At 39.2% G+C, this 19,911-nt stretch overlaps 1 protein-coding gene and 1 long non-coding RNA gene across 3 annotated transcripts; one reads left to right on the plus strand and one right to left on the minus strand.

The window, feature by feature from the left end:
- Positions 1–3,955: 3,955 nt before the first annotated feature.
- LOC147141849 (uncharacterized) lies at positions 3,956–19,889 on the plus strand. Of its 2 annotated transcripts, XR_015088214.1 has the most exons (4): positions 3,956–4,002; positions 6,342–6,446; positions 16,013–16,723; positions 17,808–19,889. It is a non-coding gene; the product is annotated as an uncharacterized LOC147141849 (long non-coding RNA). The 2 variants fall into 2 exon arrangements; XR_015088213.1 differs by lacking the exon at positions 6,342–6,446 and having other exon boundaries at positions 3,957–4,002.
- LOC147141850 (inhibin beta B chain) lies at positions 14,355–18,363 on the minus strand. The gene is made up of 2 exons (XM_086041617.1): positions 17,642–18,363; positions 14,355–16,763 (listed from the first exon to the last, which is right to left on the minus strand). Exons 1-2 carry the CDS (start codon positions 17,985–17,987, stop codon positions 15,997–15,999), a joined length of 1,113 nt encoding a protein of 370 aa, XP_085897743.1. The 5' UTR covers positions 17,988–18,363; the 3' UTR covers positions 14,355–15,996.
- Positions 19,890–19,911: the final 22 nt, after the last annotated feature.

Genomic DNA, 19,911 nt, shown 5'->3' on the forward strand with positions numbered 1-19,911 from the left:
TCAAGGCCGGAAATAACCAAGTCATCCATTCTTGTGTGTTGCTCCAAATCATCCACTCTTCTTTCCAGATCTTCAATCTTCTTGTCCTTCTCTTTGATCACAACTTTCAATTGTCGCACTTCCTCAATTAGCTCAAGGAGGGTCACCTGTTGTTTCACCACCGTGCTAAGTTCCTCTGACATGAAACTCAGAGACTTCTTAACTTCTTCCATGTCCTCTGCCAACTTCTTCATTGCCATGCTGTCTGCCGATCACAAAAAAAAGAAAAAAGAAAAAAAATCCCTCTAGAAAACGCAGAGAAAAAGAAAAAAAAAACACGTTCCCACAGAGACTCCAGGTAATTTAATTTTACTGTTTGTCAAGCACATGTCCTGAAAAGCACTCAAACCTTCAAAAATAGTAGAAATAATCCTGCAGATTGAAGCTTTACTTTCTCGCAAAATTAAACAACTTTCCAAGGAGCTGGGATGTCAAATTCTGTCCATGATATTTGACAGATTGGGAGAGCTGACAGCACAGCATCCAACCAGCAGCCATTTTGGCATCATGGTATTTGTGGTAAAACAGTAAGGAGTAACGCAACAAAACAACAAACCTTGAGAGGCATCTCAGGTTAAACCACAGAATACGAGGCGTTTATAATGAAGCAGAGTCGTGGAGAGAAGAAGTCCTCAGTGTCGTTCATCCAGTCCTATAGGCAAGCACTATCCAGGCACAAGGGGACAAAATGTGTCCATTTAAGTGGTGCTACGCATTGTTGCTGTTGTAAAAACTCAAATTTATATGCTTTGTGCAAATGTAAAAAAAAACAATTTAACCTCATATCACCAATCAAATACAAAGAGGGAATGACAGAGCCCCATTGTGGCGTCCAGACGCTTATCTAACTACTGTATTTGCTAATATTGCCTTTAATTGTATTTCCCCCTCTCTCTTGCTCTCTTTCTGATGTGTTGGTCTTTGGATATTATTTAAATTCCACAGCAACTGGATCAATGCCTCAACCATAAAAAGTGATTCTCTGGCTGTGGCTCATCTGCATTGTCAGTGTGTTCACACAGCTTCCGAGATGCTTTGTAACTCCCCAGTGATGGCTGTAAAACAGATATTGACGATTGTCTATCTTTCCGCTGATTTGACCTTGTGTCTTCTGAAATTGAATCATTTGTAAATCTCTGAGGTTCTTGTCACGTTTCAGGATTTTAAAAAGTATATATATTCTTTCTCACCGTGATCTTATTGATTATTCTTAGTCCAAGCTGTAGCTGTATTTGAATTAACTGCTAACATAATTTGGTTGGGTTGGGTTGATAATATTATCGCCACTACACGACAATAAGGTCATGATTTAATATCATATTTACAGTGGTTTACATTTTTGACTGTGTATATTGTGGCTGAACAGAAGAAAAAAAAACATCGTTACCCTGAAATTGTTTAATTTTAAAGAAAATGTTTTCTTAATTTTTAAAAATATTTTCCAATATTAGTCACATCTATTTTTAAATGAAGTAAAATATTCAAACTTTGATTGCATAATGGTACAATTTTTTGGTGTAAAATATTGTAATATTTTTGTCTCTTCAAATACTTTTTCAAAAATACTCTTGCATTGTAAAATGTAAAATTTAAAAATGATTTAAGTCAACTTTAGGGATTTTTTTTATTCATAAAAAATAGGTGAATATAAATTAATGTCGTAATTGCACATCACGAAATTAGAAATTGCCCATATACTAACAACTTTATTCTTGTCATATTTTGACTTTATTCCTCAAAATATTATTCTTTAGTCAACTTCTGTTTACTCATGACAATAAAAAAAACCCTTTGTAAGAATAAACTTGTTATACCCCAGATATAGGAAGTCATTTTTTCTATGCAGGACCACACAGTCAACATAAATCCAATCATGCAGTAGTATATTATCCTGCTAACCAAATAATTGGCTTTAAAAGCATCAAGGTAAAGCAGAGAGAGTCAGTGGTTGAACAGTTGGTGACCTGGATGAAGGCAAGAGTCCAGCGGTAACATTTTGTCAATGAGAGTCTTGGGGCTTTAAGTCCCCCATATAGCCGCCAAAGCCGAGAGTTCTTGGCCCCTGAAGTGGCCCGCAGATGCCGGAGCCATATGCCGGCATGCCCAATCCTGCACCGATTTGTTAATAGACTGGATTAAAGGTGAGTGGGGAAAATCCACTCAGCACATGCGTCCAAGCATAGTGGCTGTGTTTTGTTATTTCAGGTGTGACTCCATTCTGCTCGGGAAATAATGCAATTTACTCCATCCACCATCACTCCAATGTCTTTACACCATACTACTATTAATAAATAACCATATAATTGCAGTGAGCAAACCTACAAATTCAACATGAAATAATTATTTCCTTCACTGTATATTTATGTAAATTTAATTTCAATTTTACAGATGATGTGCTGTTGTAATGTTGTGAATGGAGTCCATAGGGAGAGGGCAGGTGAATGAATGAGACACCTGTCCACTCTCCCAAAGCTTATGCCGGCTTTAGAGGGATTAGAAAGAGAGCAAATATCGGTGCAGGTAGCTAAAGAAAAAAAACTTCTGGCATTACAAGCTTCACTTTTTTTTAAATTCATTTTTTTTAATGGGCTACCAGCTGCAATAACACAGATGCATGAAAGACTATTGTGGCCCCAAAACAAAGATTTGAAAAAGATATATAATTGGGAAAAAAAAAAAGACATAAAAAAATATCATGATAATATTTCAAGGAAAAAGGTGATGGAGTTATGAGAATTTTTTTTTAATTTTATGAGAATGCATGTGCTTTAGGGTACATATTTGCCTACAAAGAGTACTGTCTAGATCAGCGATGGGCAACTTTATAAAAACACTTCCCCCACCGCATCTGATCAGTTTTCAGTTGTAATAGCTAGGTGGCAGACATTACTTAGCAGCACTTCCACCTTTTCATCTCCATTCAGCGAAAAATGTATGGATGCTGTCAGCCATGATTGATTTTTGTGGCATTTTAGAGTCACTCAAGTTAATGGAGATTTTTTCAATGCGGAGAAAAAGGCGGGATTCAACAGAACTAACTGGGATGTTACTATTTCAAACACCAATCACAGTCACGGTTTTATGTGAAGAATATGCAACTAAAATTTAACGCGACAATTAATTAAGACACACATTCAACAAACTACGGGTAACATAACCACACTTAAAAAGTGATGATTAATCACCAGATGTTGGGAAAACAACAGCGATCACAAGAACCGTTGACAGTTCGTTTAAAGTGCATGAAATTGTTCATCCCTGGTCTAGATTAATACCACTGCTACTGTTTTTGTTTTTAAACTGTATTCCATATAACAGTGGGCTCTTTCAAAAGGCCTTCACATTGGCCTAGCACTTGCTTATACCCTTAGTCCCATCTTGATTTGGGAATTTGGCAGATCACATTGCTGCATGCTGGTGGATCGAAGACATTTTTTTTCAAATGCCCCCGATGCTCCTGACAATTTAGTGGCAGAAAGTCGACTAATCTTTAGACCGGCTCAAAAACTCTCAATTTGACCGTCACCCTACTAGAAGTATTAAGTCCAGCAGAAAAATGTTTCATATGAGAAACCTACTCTTAACCATGAGTCAATTTAACACCCTAATGTAAAAGGAAGCTTGTTTAAGCGGTCTGTGAGATATTTCAATGTGCTAGAACCAAAATGAAGATGCTGATCTCGTGCATGAAGTTTCTAAGAGTTGGCAGAAAGCATCTGTTGCTAAGTCGCACGGCACCTGGACACCATTCCCCCATGCAGCAAAATCCAGCAGAATCTTTTAGGGGGATTTGTTTTTCCGTTGCAGATGGTGACTTGCACATGTTTTCTTCATCCCCATTGGTCCGGGTCCCGCAGTGACAGTGGCTCATATATAAAGCGGCACTCTCTCTCTCTCTCTTTCTCTTCTTGTATGGTGCAAATCCTGGGCCCACACAGCTAGAGAGAAGACTTGCAACTGCAGGTAAGAGTTGGACACCGATTGCATAGAGGAAATGCTTTAGGGGCGCATGCATGTGTTTGCACTGCAGATGTTGTGCCAATGGTTGCATGGTTGAGTGACCGTGCTGATTTTTGAGAGTAACTTGCAGGAATAATGCTGTTTCAAACCTCACTGGCCACAACATTAGGTACACCTGTACAATATTATTATTGAATATTTTATTGTATTGAATATTAAGTACCCGGTAATACAGTTTGTTTGTAATGTAATAATAATAATAATGTGTAACACATATTTTAATACATCAATATGGTAATGACTTATTTAATGGCCAGCATTCATCACATAAATAATAATTGAACCACATAATATTGTAACATTGTTAGTCACAAGACATACATGACTAACATTCACTAAATTATTTATTGCATTTTCCATATATATTATATATTCATGAAACATTCTACAGAAATACATTTCAAACCTCCAGAAAAAATATTTATAAATTAAATTAAAAAAAATAATAATAAAATAAAAAATAAAAAAAGATGCCTTAGGTGTTTTCCTCCATTCAGAGAGTATGCAGCACGTCACTTTGACCTATTTTCAATTAAATTTAAGACTTATAAAATGTCATGTAAAACTCATGGATTTCTGTCTTTTTGAAATACACATACAAACGCACAATCTTCGTAAAGGTATAATTATTATTTACCAGTATAATTATTTTGAACCACATTAGAATGTGCTTGCACAATCTGAAGTTTGGTATCCATATTGTGTAAAGTAAACACTCTCTATTCTGATGCATTGTGGTCACATTTTCAAAGCTGCTTTCTTCTATAATGAATGAGTCTTGGTGTCAAAGTGGCTTAACTACAGTGGAGATCCATTACCATCATGTGCTTGGTAGTGTATACCACCTGCTGGTCATCCCTTGTAAGTGCATCAAAAAGTCCTCAAAACCAAGACTACCGACGGCGAATGACGGCACTTCAGCAGTGTCTGAGAATGTTTCACTAGTGTATGTGAAAGTATTTCACTTGAAGAAAATTCACGTGTATGAGAGCATTTCAGTACTGCATGTAGGAACATTTCAACACTAAATGTAAAAGCAGTTTGATTGTGTATGAATTAAAAACAAAACCACTTGACAGCCTTTCACCCGTGTATGTAAAAGTGGTTTACTTAAGTTTGTGAGCAGAAAAAAAAATCACCAGTGTGTATGAGATCATTTCAGCAGTGTATGTGTGAATGTTTCAGTATGAATGTAAAAGCATTTCACTTGTGTATGTGAATGAAAAAAAATGTCATTTGTAGTATGAGAGTATTTCGATGGTGTGTGTGAAAGTATTTCACTAGTGTGTGTAAACGCGTTTCACTTTCATATATGTCGGTGAAATAAATGACTAAGAGAGCATTTCTGAAGTGCAATTTTGACACCAGGAATCATGCTTATACACGGAGAGAACATTTGTAATCACTGCTTGTAGAGATTTGGGGGGGAGGGGGGCGTTGTTGTTGTTTGTTGCAATGCATTTAACAGTCCTGTATTATATGAACACATCAGTGTGACATAATTTTTCATGCATAAAGAATAATGAGTGAAAAAAAGTAAAATGTTGTGGGGTGGGGTAATGGGCGCAATCCTGATGCTGTACCAGGGGCGGAGCCATGGGTGGGCCTGGGTGGGCACAGGCCCACCCAGATTGACAGACTGCCCAACCAGTGAGATTCATGGAAAAAAAAAACCGTTACAATTTTTAGTAAATTATTATTAAATGATGATTTGTGTTTCATTGTGTTTTTTTTTATTTTATTGAACATTAAGAATGGCATAATTGTGGTTGTCTAAGGAAGATCTGAACTTCATATTATTCCGTTTGTCATTTTATTTGAATATGCGATGTGTCGGGATTGTGGAGGATTGTGCTCAGTGAGAGAAATATTCAGGCCCACCCTGATTTTTCCAGACCCACCTATTAGCCACGTTCTGGCTCCGCCCCTGTGCTGTACCGTTTTATACAAGCAGTACAGTATTGGAAAGAGTCGAAAAAGTGTGTGCTTGAGGTACTGCCACTAGAGGGCAGCATTGCTCAATCATGGGAGTAGCACCAACTGAAACGTCAAACATTCCCAGGATGCTTTTTTACAGTACTGTAAACACACACAAGTTCCAGGTGGTACATATTAGACTAATAATAATAATAATAATAATAATCATCATCATCATCATCATCATCATCATCATCATCATAATACCCCACCTGGCCTGGTTAAAAGCTTGATAAAAAAAAACCAACCTTAATCTCATACAAAAATGACGTACATTTTACTTACAAAACTATTTCTCTTCATAGACTGCAGAACACCGGCAACCCTTGCGAGATTAAGCAGTTTGGCTAATGGTTGGATTTCTCTTCTTTTTCTGCCTGGTGGCAGGACTCAAAGTGCATATAACGAAAGTGAGTACATATTCACCACTAAGAGAAAATACAATCCTTTTCATTGTATTTTTTGTATTGTATTATCTTACATTTGACAACAACCATTACGCAGTAGGTTCAGCAATGATAAATTGCATACAGTTAAACAAGCTGTTACTGTCCATATTTGCGCATTTTCTGATAATTAGATATGTGTGCCATCTTCAAATTGATGTAACACTTTGCAGCATGCACAGTGTCAATGAGTGAGGAAAGCAGCAGTGAGTGTTAAAAAGTGAGGCCGGCGGGTGTGCAATAACCTGATTAGGTGTTTAGTCCTGGACAGAATTAGGTCCCCTGCAGGAACAGGAACTTGTGGCGTAAGACCTGAGGGTGAAGGTGGAACAGCACAGACCGTGACATTAATTCCTTCAGCTTGTGCTCTCTGTGGATGTTGGACTATGTACATTCACTCTCGATTCGTATCTAACTTATGACACATTTTCAAGGTTTTTTTCTGATGGCTTAAGCAGATTTTTTTGTGAAGATTGGCTATTTTTGCAAAACTATTCACACAGATAAGAAAATATTTCAATCAAAATGGCAAAATGCCGTAATTGTCTTGCAAAACAAAGAAGTCTTGCTTTACATTCTAAACTTTGTCTAAAAATTATTTTTACATCAAACAACACAAGCCACAACACAAACACAAATAGAAAAACGCAATCCTTAGAACTTCATTAATTAAATGTATTGTGCTACGCAATGCACTCGGGGAACCGAGTTGCTCTAATTTTGCCGTAAGCGTACCGGAAGTCGCTGAGGCAAAAACTCGGACATGAGAGGAGGTCAGCGATGTCATGGAAAACAACTCCCGGACAGCTTTGAGGAAATTCTGTTCCACCATCCGGCGTCTCAGGAGAGGGAAGCAGTGCACCATTGGTTTTTGTCCAAGCCATGGAACAGTGGACCAGCTCTATATCGTCAGCAGAGTCCTCGAGGGTGCATGGGCCCAACCAGTATGCATGTGTTTTGTGGACTGGGAGAAAACGTTCGACCCTCGGGGAGTTCTGTGGAGGGTGCTTTGGGAGTACGGGGTACCGTGCCCAGTAATACAGGCTGTTCGGTCCTTGTATCAACCATGTCAGAGTTTTATCCGCATCTCTGGCAGTAAGTAAGATTCGTTTCCAGTGAGAGTTGGACTCCGCCAAGGCTGCCCTTTGTCACCGATTCTGTTCATAACTTTTATGGATAGAATTTCGACATTGAAAAAAAATGGCGAGTTGAATTTACTCAATTTTATTTAGTCAAGTGGTTGCACACAATAGAATTCATCTGGATCTAAATACAATTTTAAGAAGATGGACAGTCTACTTAAAAGTGTATATCTGCATCCAGATGATTTTATGTCGTGCAACAGCTTGACGAAATAAAATGTTGTAAATTCAACATGACATTTTTTTTCAGGGTAGGCGCAGCCAAGGAGTTGGAGGGCTCCAGTTTTGTGGCCCCTGTATTGCATCTCTGCTTTTTGCAAATGATGTGGCACTGATGAAAATCAGCACCTGCAAATCTGAGACCATGGTCGTCAGTCGGAAACGGGTGGAGTCTCCAGTTCGGGGATGAGATCCTGCCCCAAAGGAGGAGTTCAAGTATCTTGGGTGTTTTGTGCACAAGTGAGGGTAGGATGGAGCTTGAGATCGACAGGCGGATTGATGCAGCGTCCGCTGTGATGCGGACTCTGTATCCGTCTGTCGTGGTGAAGAAGGAGCTGAGCCGAAAGAAGAAGCTCTCCATTTACCGGTCAATCTGCGTTCCTATCCTCACCTATGGTCATGAGCTGTGGGTTGTGACCGAAAGAACAAGATATAAGCGGCCAAAATGAGTTTCCTTCGCAGGCTGTGTGGGCTCCCCCTTGGAGATAGGGCGAGAATATCGGTCATCCGTGAGGGACTCAGAGTATACCGTTGAAAAGATTTTTTTTTTCCCGGTAAAATAAACATTTTTCCCAGTGTTTCAATTAACAGGTATTACAGTAAAATAAAACAGTTTTTTCCCCAGTGCTTTACTGTTGAAAATTGACGGTGTTTTGTTTACGATTAACATAATGCGACAACTACACACCGATGGGAAAAATGAAAAACACACTTGGAAACAAATAAGCATAGTGCCCTCTGCTGCCCAAATTATCAATAACCATAAGTAAACTGGATTCATATTTTTGGCTTTTCATGCAGTTTTCCTTACAGACTTTTGGACAAAGTGTAGTCAATATAACAACAAAGCTATCTTTATTGATCTTAGTCGACTTGGGCTTTGGTTGATCACAGCAAGCAGGCATTATTTTAATTGGATTCCACCTTGTAGTAAATGTGACCAAGTGACCCACATGACCGAAATATACGCGAGCGGCGCAGCCTATTTGTCAACACTTGTCTCTTGCCATCTTATTTACATTATATTGGCACCGCACCCATTACATCAGCATCCACTTACAGATGCAAGTAGCCTTAAAAAAAAAGAACAAAATTTCATTATTAATGCAAGCGAAATGGGTTTCAACCTTGTTAAATACAGTGTAATCACACAACCTCACGGCGATCCTCAAACTTTTTGGGGTCCATGGACCCCTTATAGTGGATTTTATCCGACCCCAGTTTGCGAACCCCTGACCTATTATATGAAGGCAAAGGGAAAGCTACAGTAGAGAGTGATGCATGAAGGATGCAGTCTCCTGTTGTTGTGGTCAAGGCAGGTGTGATGTAACGTAGCGATATAACAGGTAACTGGGTCTATCCTAATGGGATCACCCCGTGGATTTGAAAGTTATTTGAAGTGCTGCCTCCATCAGGAACGGTGATCACATTTGACCAACTTCATTCCTTATATCAGCTCCGTTGTTTTTGCACATAAACATTTGACTGTTCAGTGAACTGGTTGCCCTTCACAAATTCAACTTTTAGCGTAATCTCTGCATATTTTTGTTCTCTGTATGCAATACAATACAATACAACTTTATTTATATAGCGCATTTCATAACAGCTGCAGCTGTAACAAAACGCTTTACATTTAATAAAAAATAGCAATAATACAACAAAGACAGTGAAAGTAATACATACAACACAAATAAATGATACTAAAACATATACAGTAGACACTGGAAAACAGCAGAAAAGTTTCAGTCTCACGTTGGGTCAAATGCCAAAGAATAGAAACGAGTTTTAAAAATGGACAGAGAGGGGGCTAGCCTAACATTTAATGGAAGGTAAAGGAAGATTACAATTGTTGAAGTGGTGCATCTTGATTGTTCTAATGTTGTACAGTATATTGGGGGCTACCTGTAGGAAGTTTGGCTTGGGTTGTTAGTGTAAGCTATGGAGAGTCTTCGCTGCATATGTGTTTTTTTTTCTCTGTTGAGTGGCTGATGAAAATTTAACAAGCAACAGGTCTCGTTATTGATTGACAATGGTATTTTTTATGAGTTGCAAAGCAACGACATAGATGCCTGTGACCATGCATTTCATTTTCATTCATTTTTTTAAAAAGGAAAATCAAAACTTCAAACCTCGTATCACAAGGTACCCTGTATTTGATTTCATACACTCTGGATAAATCCTTTGATGAAAACTATGACTAATAGAAAATAGAATAGAATAAAACAATTCCTTCACATTTGGCAACATTTGAGTCTGTCACAGTACAAGCCTTGAGATTTGCCCAACATGGCTGCTGTAAACTAAAATGGCCGACTTCCCATTCAATTTTGGGCATTGGTCATTCAGACTTTGTGTGCATCCTGTTACAATAGCGGTGTCTGCCCAATTTCTTGTCTATCGGTGGAAATTATATCATGGGCTAATTTTCACTAGGATGAAAACGCCTGCAAAATATGAAATTGAGTTGTACTTTGACAAACACCCCAAGGGAAAATTTGCCAAATAAGCCGCAATTAAGCCAAGTATCCCGTAGCGTAGAATCACCTTTTAGGGTTGTAAACATGCCTGAAAACTCACCAGTTCTTATAAGTATGAGTATCTTGACAAAAATATATAGTTACACAGATCGACACAAAAGTAAGTGGACATGTAAATTATAACTGGAAGCATGAAAAACTCTCAAGTCCCCATGCCATATATTGAACAGGAAGTCAGCCATTTTGGGCAAATTCCAGTGTTGTGACGGTGACAAATTCTGACCAAATTTGCCCCAATCAGAAGCAGTTATCCTAAACAGATGCACAACACTAGTTTTTTTTTTATGTCTGTGCCATCTAACGTGTCAAAGTTTGATGAATATTACAAAGACTCGCCATAGAAAAGGGGTTGGGAGAGTCCATTCCCTGTTGCTTCTATCTTTAATGTTATGTTATGGTTGTTTTTCTTACTTTGTAACAAAATTTGATGTGAGCTTGCTGTCTTTTCCCTCCCATTCACTGGCCTTCACAGCCTTGTCTTGTTGCAGAATTTTCCAGGTACTCAACGATTTCTTTTCACTTTTGTTGACAGTTCAACCTTGAACTAATCCAATCAGCTTGCATTATGTTGGTGCGGTTCACTGTTGACCGGCCAAGAGAAGGGTGCATTGGAACAGTGTCTTCCAACGTTAGCCTGCCATGACGCTGCAAGCGGACGAGGCCAAAGTCACACCTATTAAGCCTCCCCAAAGGAGATTTTGTGGGATTGCGTGGAGTGAAGGATTAGGGTTTTAATGGTCGACAGTGGGTCAGTGTGTCAGTATATCAGTCAGTCAGTAGGCTTTTAGTTTTTCCCAGAGTAGGTCAGTTATCTGCTTTCCATTGGTGGGCGCCAATGCCGGTAAAAAGGAATATCTATCTATCTATCAATCTATCTATCTATCTATCTATCTATCTATCTATCTATCTATCTATCTATCTATCTATCTATCTATCTATCTATCTATCTATCTATCTATCTATCTATCTATCTATCTATCTGTCTGTCTGTCTGTCTGTCTATCTATCTATCTATCTATCTATCTATCTATCTATCTATCTATCTATCTATCTATCTATCTATCTATCTATCTATCTATCTATCTATCCATCCACTGACAGAAAGAATTAAAAAAACACCTGGCTTTTGCTTTCTCTGCACACAAGGTAGAATTTGTCAGCTTGATGTCATACTTTAATCATAGTTCTGTAAACACAAAGGGGTCCAAATTTCAAGTATTTTTATTCAATGTATTTACTGTATCAAAAACCAAAACAAACAAAAAACTGTGTTTTTCCACTGTGAAAACACACATACACAGTGCCCAGGCTGATTACAACGTGAACTATTTATTTAAAATAGTTTTCACCTGTGAGAGTGCAACCAGACAGTTGGCGGAATAGTGTAAATAATAGCATTTATATATCTTTTTTTAATAGACACAGCAGTTGTCTGAACCTTTGGGATTATTTGTAGTTCAAAGAACACACAGGAATGATCTGCAGCCATATATTTCTTTAACCTCCACAGATGAAATGTCAACACCTTTTTAGATAATGAGATCAAGAACGTGACCTTGAGTATGTGTCAGATTTATTGCATGTTTTGAGAGACCAAATGTATCATTGTATAGTATAAAACTCTTCAGTATTTTTGTCCAAATTGTTGTCATCATGAATGTTAAAGTCTCCAGTTATGACTTAGTCATAGTCAGTCTGGATTACCGACAGCCTTTATTTAAATTCCCCATAAATTTGCCTTTTTGTCTTTGAGGTCTATAAATGATTCTAATGGTAATCTTATATAATATAACAATCTTTGGATCACCTTTTACCCCCCCAAAAAACTGAGATATCCAAATGAATTCAAATAAACATTGGTTAGAGTCCATTTAGATGGTGTAACGCCAATTCTGTTGGCTGACCCCTAAGTGAGCTGCCAACTTTTGGCAAGTGTTTTTTTTTTTTTTTTTTTTTTTTTTTTAATCTTTGGAATGGTTATAACCTAGCAGGGTACCCCACCTCTCGCTCAAAGTTAACTGGGATATGCTCCAGTTTACCGGCGCATCGAATGAGGGCAAATACAATAGACAATGCAAAGAATTCATCAGTTTTAAAAGCACCTCTCTAAATCAATTTTAATTCCATCAATCTGTTTTCTATAGACCTTCTCCTCAATAGCAGTGGCGTAACCCAAAAAATTTCAGTGGGGTGGCCAAACTCCTGCACTGATTCGCAAGTTAACAGCCAATTAGAGTAATCAATTGTCACAGACAGCCGACACCAGTTTTCATACTACAGTCACTGGCTCATTCATTCAAACCATATATAAAAAGTACAATGACACAATAGTCTCTTCTTTGCATTTCCAAACCTTGCTTTTTATTTAGATATGTCACTGTTTGTATTAAAGTGTGTGTGCAAGATTGGTATATGTGTACATTTTAATTCATGAAACCATGGCTGTGGATGGTATGATAAGCAAATACTTTTCAGCCATGTTGTTTGCTCTACATTCTTTAAAGGGGAAATCAACCCAAACATGTTCTTTTCAATAATATGTTCCCAGCAGGCCCACTAGTTGAAACATGGCATTCTGATTAATATTGCCTTTGTGGAATATGGGTTAAGCAGCAAAATCCACCCATTTTTAGCCATCTCAGGGGGCGGCCATTTTGTCACCAGTCACAGCGCGCCTATTTGCTAAAGCTGAGCCATGATTGGTCGTTACCTGAGCCCTGGGTAGTTGTGATGTCATTTTCAGTCGACAGAAGTGACAAAATGGCCGCCCCCAGAGAGGACTAAAAACTGGTGGATTAACTTTTATTCCACAAACACATTTATCAGAATGCCTTCTTTCAACTATCGGGCCTGCATAGAACATATTTGTGAAAAAAAATATGTTTGGGTTGACTTCGACTTTAAATATTTAATATTTATTTTATAACACAGGAAGGTGATAAAGGGAAAAGTCAATAATTTTTCACAATTTATGGGTGGCCGGTGGCATTGTATCCTACTAGCAGTGGCCTTTTCTGGCATGTGTGATATGTGCAGACACACAAAGTGGCATTTCCGGCAGGGGCTCCTAATGGGGGTCTTGCACAGGTCACCATTCAAGCTAGGACTGTTCAGAATCAAAAGAAGAGCAATCGGTTTTAAGATGACCTTTTCCACGTAGCAGGATGTGGAGCAAAAAAAAAAAAAATCCATTCCGAAAAGCAAGTCTTACTGAATAATGTTTGAATTGTGGAAAATAAGGATTTGAGGAATTAGAATGAAATTCTTCTTTTCTTCTCCTGCCAATTGAGAAAGTAAGCAGTACAATGCAGGCAAACGACAAGAGCTGTGTCAATGGGTAATTATAGTATATGCCACAGGCGGAAAAAAAGTTTATATTCTATAATATGGCTCTTGACCTGGTGTGCAGAACCACGAGACAAGATGTTCATGCCCTGGATGTCGTAATTTATTCAGGAGTTGGCTCACATGAAGAGATCATTTACCCTCATAGCGAAATGAAAATAAGTGCATGCCAAGGGAATGTGACAACTGTTGACACACCAAACACAGACAGTGGATAAAGCCACTTCCACTGTTTATATGAGCAAACATGCCCTTTGCCTTACAGACCGTGGACATGACAGGTAGCATGCCAGCTAAAATTGGTCTTTTGGTCACAACAGGGGTGTGCAGAGGGCGGTGCTAACGAGGCGGCGGCCCTGGGTATCCACCTTGGGGGACGGGCATCCATATTTTCCATATATACATATTCAACAGACAAGAGGAGCTCAGTTACCTCAATTCAACCTGTGTGAATTACCATGACCTAGATGAATGAGAAGCTACACAGACAAAAAGAAAAAACACGTTTTTTCGCAATTTTATATTGTGACATCAGGTTAAAAATGACTTAGGCAATAATGCCATATAGGCTAATACAATTTTAACATAATGCATTAATTTAGGATGCACTTTTAAAAAAACAGCATGGATACATTTGTTCATTTCTTTTATTCCAAAATAGATTCAGACAGTACATTGAAATTGCAATGCTGTAATTATAAAAAAAAATCCGACAGTGAATCATTCAATAAAATATAATATCATGTATAAAAAAATAAAAACATAATTACAGTCATGCCACTACAGACAAAAGCCACCCATTTTAATACAAATAGAACTTGAGAAAATACACTCACTGACATTTGTTTTCTGTGGGCTTCTTTATATTGAGAAGTAAACTATTGCCCAGTTTGGTTATATTGTACATAGTTTTTGATCACAATTGTCTCGGGGTGTTAAAGTGCTTATTATGGAATGATGGCAACAAGATGCTAATAATAATATTAATAATAGTAATGATAAAAAAAAAAAACTTCTGCATTAAGCATTAAAGAGTGAACCAACAATTCAAGTGCAGCTTTGAGGCAACAGATGTACTATTAACTATGGATGAAGTTAAAGATCATTCTTGGACTACTAACCAGTACATAGGTTTGCAGTGTACAATGTGAGCATGGTGTAAACAAACCACAAAAACAATAAATCCATGTTGTTATATTTTGGCCTTCTTGAGTCATTTTATGATTATTAGTGTACATACTGGCATTTTATGATTATGAGTGTGCATACTGGCATTTGAATGTACCACACATGCAAGACACAGCAAGTTGAGCGCCTATTGTGCAATTGGAATGATGTCAAGTCCCCCGGTGGAATGATTAACAGGCTACGTTTTGCTGGAAAGCTTCTAATTATACATCACACCAGTAAACTTTGGACTTTGACAATTACAAGCGCCAACGTACAACAGCACATGCCCATTTGACCCACCCGCCACGCAGACCTTCACATTACCCGACCACTGAGGCAATCGTGTCCCAATGTTTGCCAAATCATCACCTTGGGTTTACATGCTGACCATGTTGTCCAACTGAAAAAAACGCTTGTGACAACAATACAGTGGAGATGCTGAGTAAACTTTTTGGTGGGTTGGGGGGACTAGGGGTTGCTCCCTTACAATGCCCCCAAAATTGTTGTTATTTTTTGTTGGATATTTTTTTTAACCTATTACCATATAAGACAAAGATAATAACAATCAAACATCGACCTCCCCCAAAGAAATTGTACAAATTTTGCAGATTTGTTTCTCTGTTATTAAGTTAAACAAATAGCTTCTATAGGACCAAGTATTCTGTATTGACGGTTCTGTCTGTAATGCTATTGTTCGCATTCGAGACCGAAAAACTACGTTATTTTATTTAGTGTTCGGGTAATGGATGGATTTTTTTTTTTTTTAATTAATCGTCCAACTAATCCATTATCTGAATTTTATTCTACCGAAAATCGTAATCAGCATCAGCCTAAGAAAAACAATCCATACCGGTCGGGCCTTAGTTGCAATGGCGGTAAAGGAATCTCTTCAGTGCCATTCCTGATGCATTCAGTTGCCTATGTATGTGCCTGTAATTTGTCAACCTTAGACTTGGAAAATGATATCACTCTATTAGCCAGTATTCCTTTGCCTATACGTGCATCTAATTTTGGCAAGCCATTTGCGGCCAGCTGTACTTCACATACAATACTCTAGGACTGCTGCATAAAAACAAATCTACACATTGGGACAAACTCTTATTATGTGCATCCACAGGACTCCACAATCATGTCAGGCACGTCGGTTTTGATGATACTGTGCTGAGAGTTGAAGTACACCATGGACAGAGGCTGCCGCTCTGTGGGGACACAACACGAAGACGCAGCAGTGTTGATACCGTTAACCTTCAGCTGGCTCAAGACGGTGGCATGGAAGGACGAGGCGATACCAGGAGATCCGGCCAGATGCTGGGGGCACTGCCCCACGCAATAGTTCATGTGGTAGCCCTCAGGCGCGATGATCCAGTCGTGCCACTGGATGTCCTTGAACTTGATGTACAAGTCTTTCTTGCAGCACACAGTGACGTCATTGCCACACTGCAAAGAGCGCTTTCTAAGTAAATGTTTGGCAGGGTCATCGCGGAGACGGACCTGGACTACCAGGAAGGGCTGATACGAGGTGTTTGGCGAGTTTTGCAGAGAGCAGAGATTTTTCCCGTCCTTGTTGCAGCTCACCTCCAGATGGAGTCTCTTCTGACCGCTGTCCAGGAAGGCCTGGAGGATGTGGCTGATGGGGAAGGTGTGCCAGTTACTCTCCTGGACCTCCAGCATTTTTTCTATCACCAAGGTCCGGTTTGACACTCCACCGTCTGCGGTGAGGAAGACTTGAGCTGGCACTTGGAAGGGCAACTTGGAGGAGCGGACGTAGATCCAAAGGGAGGACTGCAGCACCTGGATGCTGCGGCCATGTTCTTGCACGAACTGGAAGGTAAGGCTGAGATTTGCTTCATCCTTGTTCCCACTATCATCTGTGGGTTGAAAATAGTAGACACGCAAAGTAAGGAGATGTCAATGAACCGCAATGACCGTATGTATCTACGGCTGATTACCCCTGATACGGTATTCAAGCTAAGGATACAATATAGAAACAGAGTGCCAATGCCATATATTAGTCTATGCATGATTAATGTCTAATAATCTATCTGTTCATCCATATTCTGTATCTATTGATCTGTACGTCTGTCAGTGGTGCCTTCTAGATGTCTTTTTATCCGCCCCTTATCTGTGAAGCCATCGCTTTCTGTCCATTCATCCATCCATCGGTAATGCCTTCAAGCAGTCTGTCTGTTTGTCCTTTCCTATCTCTATCTATCTATCTATCTATCTATCTATCTATCTATCTATCTATCTATCTATCTATCTATCTATCTATCTATCTATCTATCTATCTATCTATCTATCTATCCATCCATCCATCCATCCATCCATCCATCCATCCATCCATCATGACTTCAGCCCATCTGTCTGTCCATCCATCAATTTATCCAATACATCACATGCTTACTTACATATCTGAGCCAAAGACACTTTGTTAAACTGTCACTTTGTGAGTGCAGTATGCTGTCTGAGATACCAGCAAAATAAATCATATTTAACAGTTGCTCTTGCGGAATAGAACTGCAGAGTTGCCAGAAACTAGCAAATAAAATGCTGGTAGGCTATTATAATTACACTGATTACTTGAAAAGTGGTGAGACCGTTTATGATGCACTTTCACCTAATTTCCTCACAACCTGAACAGACAAGCAAATAATCTATGATTCATCGTTTTGGGGCAATGACGCGCGTCAGACGGCCACGTCAAAGTTCTTTTATAAATTGTACAAAGACCATTTAGCACACTTACTTATATCGGCAAAGCTGACTATTTCATAGCCTTGGTCTTTGGATAGCGCATGGTTGTCTAGTTCGAGGGTACCGTCCTGCTTGACGCGCCCCGAGTGCAATTTGCGCAGCGCAGTGAGCAGCGCCGCCCGGGGCACAGTCTGAGAGATCCTGGGTCTCTCTTTCAGGTGCAGCTTGTCCAAAAGTTGCTGCTTGGCGATCTCCACCATCAGCCTCTCCTCCGCGTCTCTCCCCAGGGACCGGGGGCCGCAGGACGCGCAACCCGGGGGGCTACCGCTTACACGGAGACCCTCCCAGAGCAACGGGGCCAAAAAGAGAAACGCGCGTAATGAGGAGGATTGCGCCATTTGATTGTCAAATTAACCTGTGCGTTAAAACGAATAGCAAATCAAAAAACGAACAAACAAACAAAGGTCCTGGTCTGCAGCTGGAGAGTTGAGTGATGCCTCGGTGTCCTCGTGGTGAAGATATCTGCTGTGGGGTAATCCACCAAAAGTGGTGACACGTTGGAGGGACGCACCAATGAGCGCACCGGGGCACCGTGTGAGGAACTTTGCTGGCAGCGCATCTGCAGACACAGCACGTATACTCACAAGCAGACATGCAGGCAAGGCAAGGTGGATGACTGACTGGTAATGACCGAGAACATCGGGGACAAATGCGAGCGTGTGGGTCCAATTTGGGAAAAGTACACAGTGCAAGAGTGGCCCCTCACACGTGGGGTGAACAGGCCTGCCGCACTAAATGCATGGGTAGAAAACGTGAAATCACCTTAGTCGGCCAAAGTTGAATTGCGGGGTGCCCTTTTACCCAGTTTTCAACACGGCATCATGTCAGGTGTACGTCATCTATATAACTGTAATCATTAAATGGCATACCAATTAGTGGCTCATATTTATATACATTTTGTCCACATTTAGCCATTATTATGCTAAATTGTTCAATTGTTGAATATAATTAGTTACACTATACGTACAAAACTAAATAATTGATCATACCTGCATGTAGAAGCTTTCTTCATGCTTTCACATGCAGTGCATGCTAACATTGAAATGCATGTTTTAGCATTTTATAAAACCATAGTATATTTATGGTACATATTCTCATAAAAACGGACGTTTTTGATTAAAGTCTGGTTAAAAAGTGTAATGATACGAATGATATAGTTTAAAATATTCCTGCCATGTACAAGTGTCGGTTAGGACATGAGTGTAGTGCATGACTGCCAATATGTGGACAGTCTGTGCAACTACATTCTTTTTGTTCTAGTCAAGCAGGGAAGGTGCGGTTTTAATTCTAACGTTTGATATAATTTGTTAAAACACTATGTCGAACGCAAATATACAGTATAGCTTTTCAAGACCACTGTGGTGAAGTTACCATGCAAAAGCTTACTTTTAGCAAGAAACATGCAGTATACACTAAATGAGCCTCTCAAACAGTGGTTCTCAAACTTTTTACACCAAGAACTGCCATAGGAAAGTCTTAGCTCTTAAATAATACCAAAACGACCAACATAAACGTACAGTAGCATCAAAAACAAGGCAGCTTTTTTATTTCTAAAAAGTATATTTAGTAAGCTACTGTATTATGCAGTTTAAACATTAACACTGCACTTATAGGGAAATAAAAAGCTTAAATAGTGATTCAGTTAAAATGCATTACAAAGTTTAATGCCAATTTTATTTCAGTGAATATTAAAAAAAATACTGTTCTAAACATCCATCCAGCCGTAGGAGCCTATCCCAGCGGGTGACATCCTGAATTGGCTACCAGCCAAGCTCAGGCCACGCAGACAGAAAACAAAAATTCACGCTCACAATCACACCTAGGGAAAATTTAGAGCGTTCAATTAACCTACCATGCATGTCTTTACAAATGTATTGTGTACTTAAATACAACTGGGCTATACTCAACATACTGTACAGGAATTTAACATTTAATTCAGTGATTCTTTTTCCTGAGAATCACTGCTATGGAGGACAGAAGACAACTCAATGAAGACATACATCTCCAATTACCCTAGAAGACAGTGAAGTAAAAGTTATCCGACAAATACTGTATGTGGATCCCGTCTTTGTGCATGGTGTGACTGTGATGCAGCATTGCAGGCACTGCTCTCTGCAACCAATGGATGGCCTCACATATCTATCATTACAGCAGCTCCGTTGACCTCTAAAAGGATTCTCTAACATTGGTAAAAAACGGTACGTGCCTTCTCTTGGGCAAATAAAGAAAAACAAATTGTATAGATTTGCCAATGGTAAAGTA

Source organism: Filicampus tigris, chromosome 9 (assembly GCF_054856515.1).
Source record: "Filicampus tigris isolate MCC_2025a chromosome 9, RoL_Ftig_1.0, whole genome shotgun sequence".
NCBI classification, from domain to species: Eukaryota; Metazoa; Chordata; class Actinopteri; order Syngnathiformes; family Syngnathidae; genus Filicampus; species Filicampus tigris.

Excerpts from the sequence above, each read along its gene's own strand:
- LOC147141850 (XM_086041617.1), bottom strand. The coding sequence starts at position 17,987 with ATGGCGCAATCCTCCTCATTACGCGCGTTTCTCTTTTTGGCCCCGTTG. Across the intron at positions 16,764-17,641 it reads AGTCAGCTTTGCCGATATAA|ATGATAGTGGGAACAAGGAT; the intron begins GTAAGTGTGCTA and ends TTCAACCCACAG.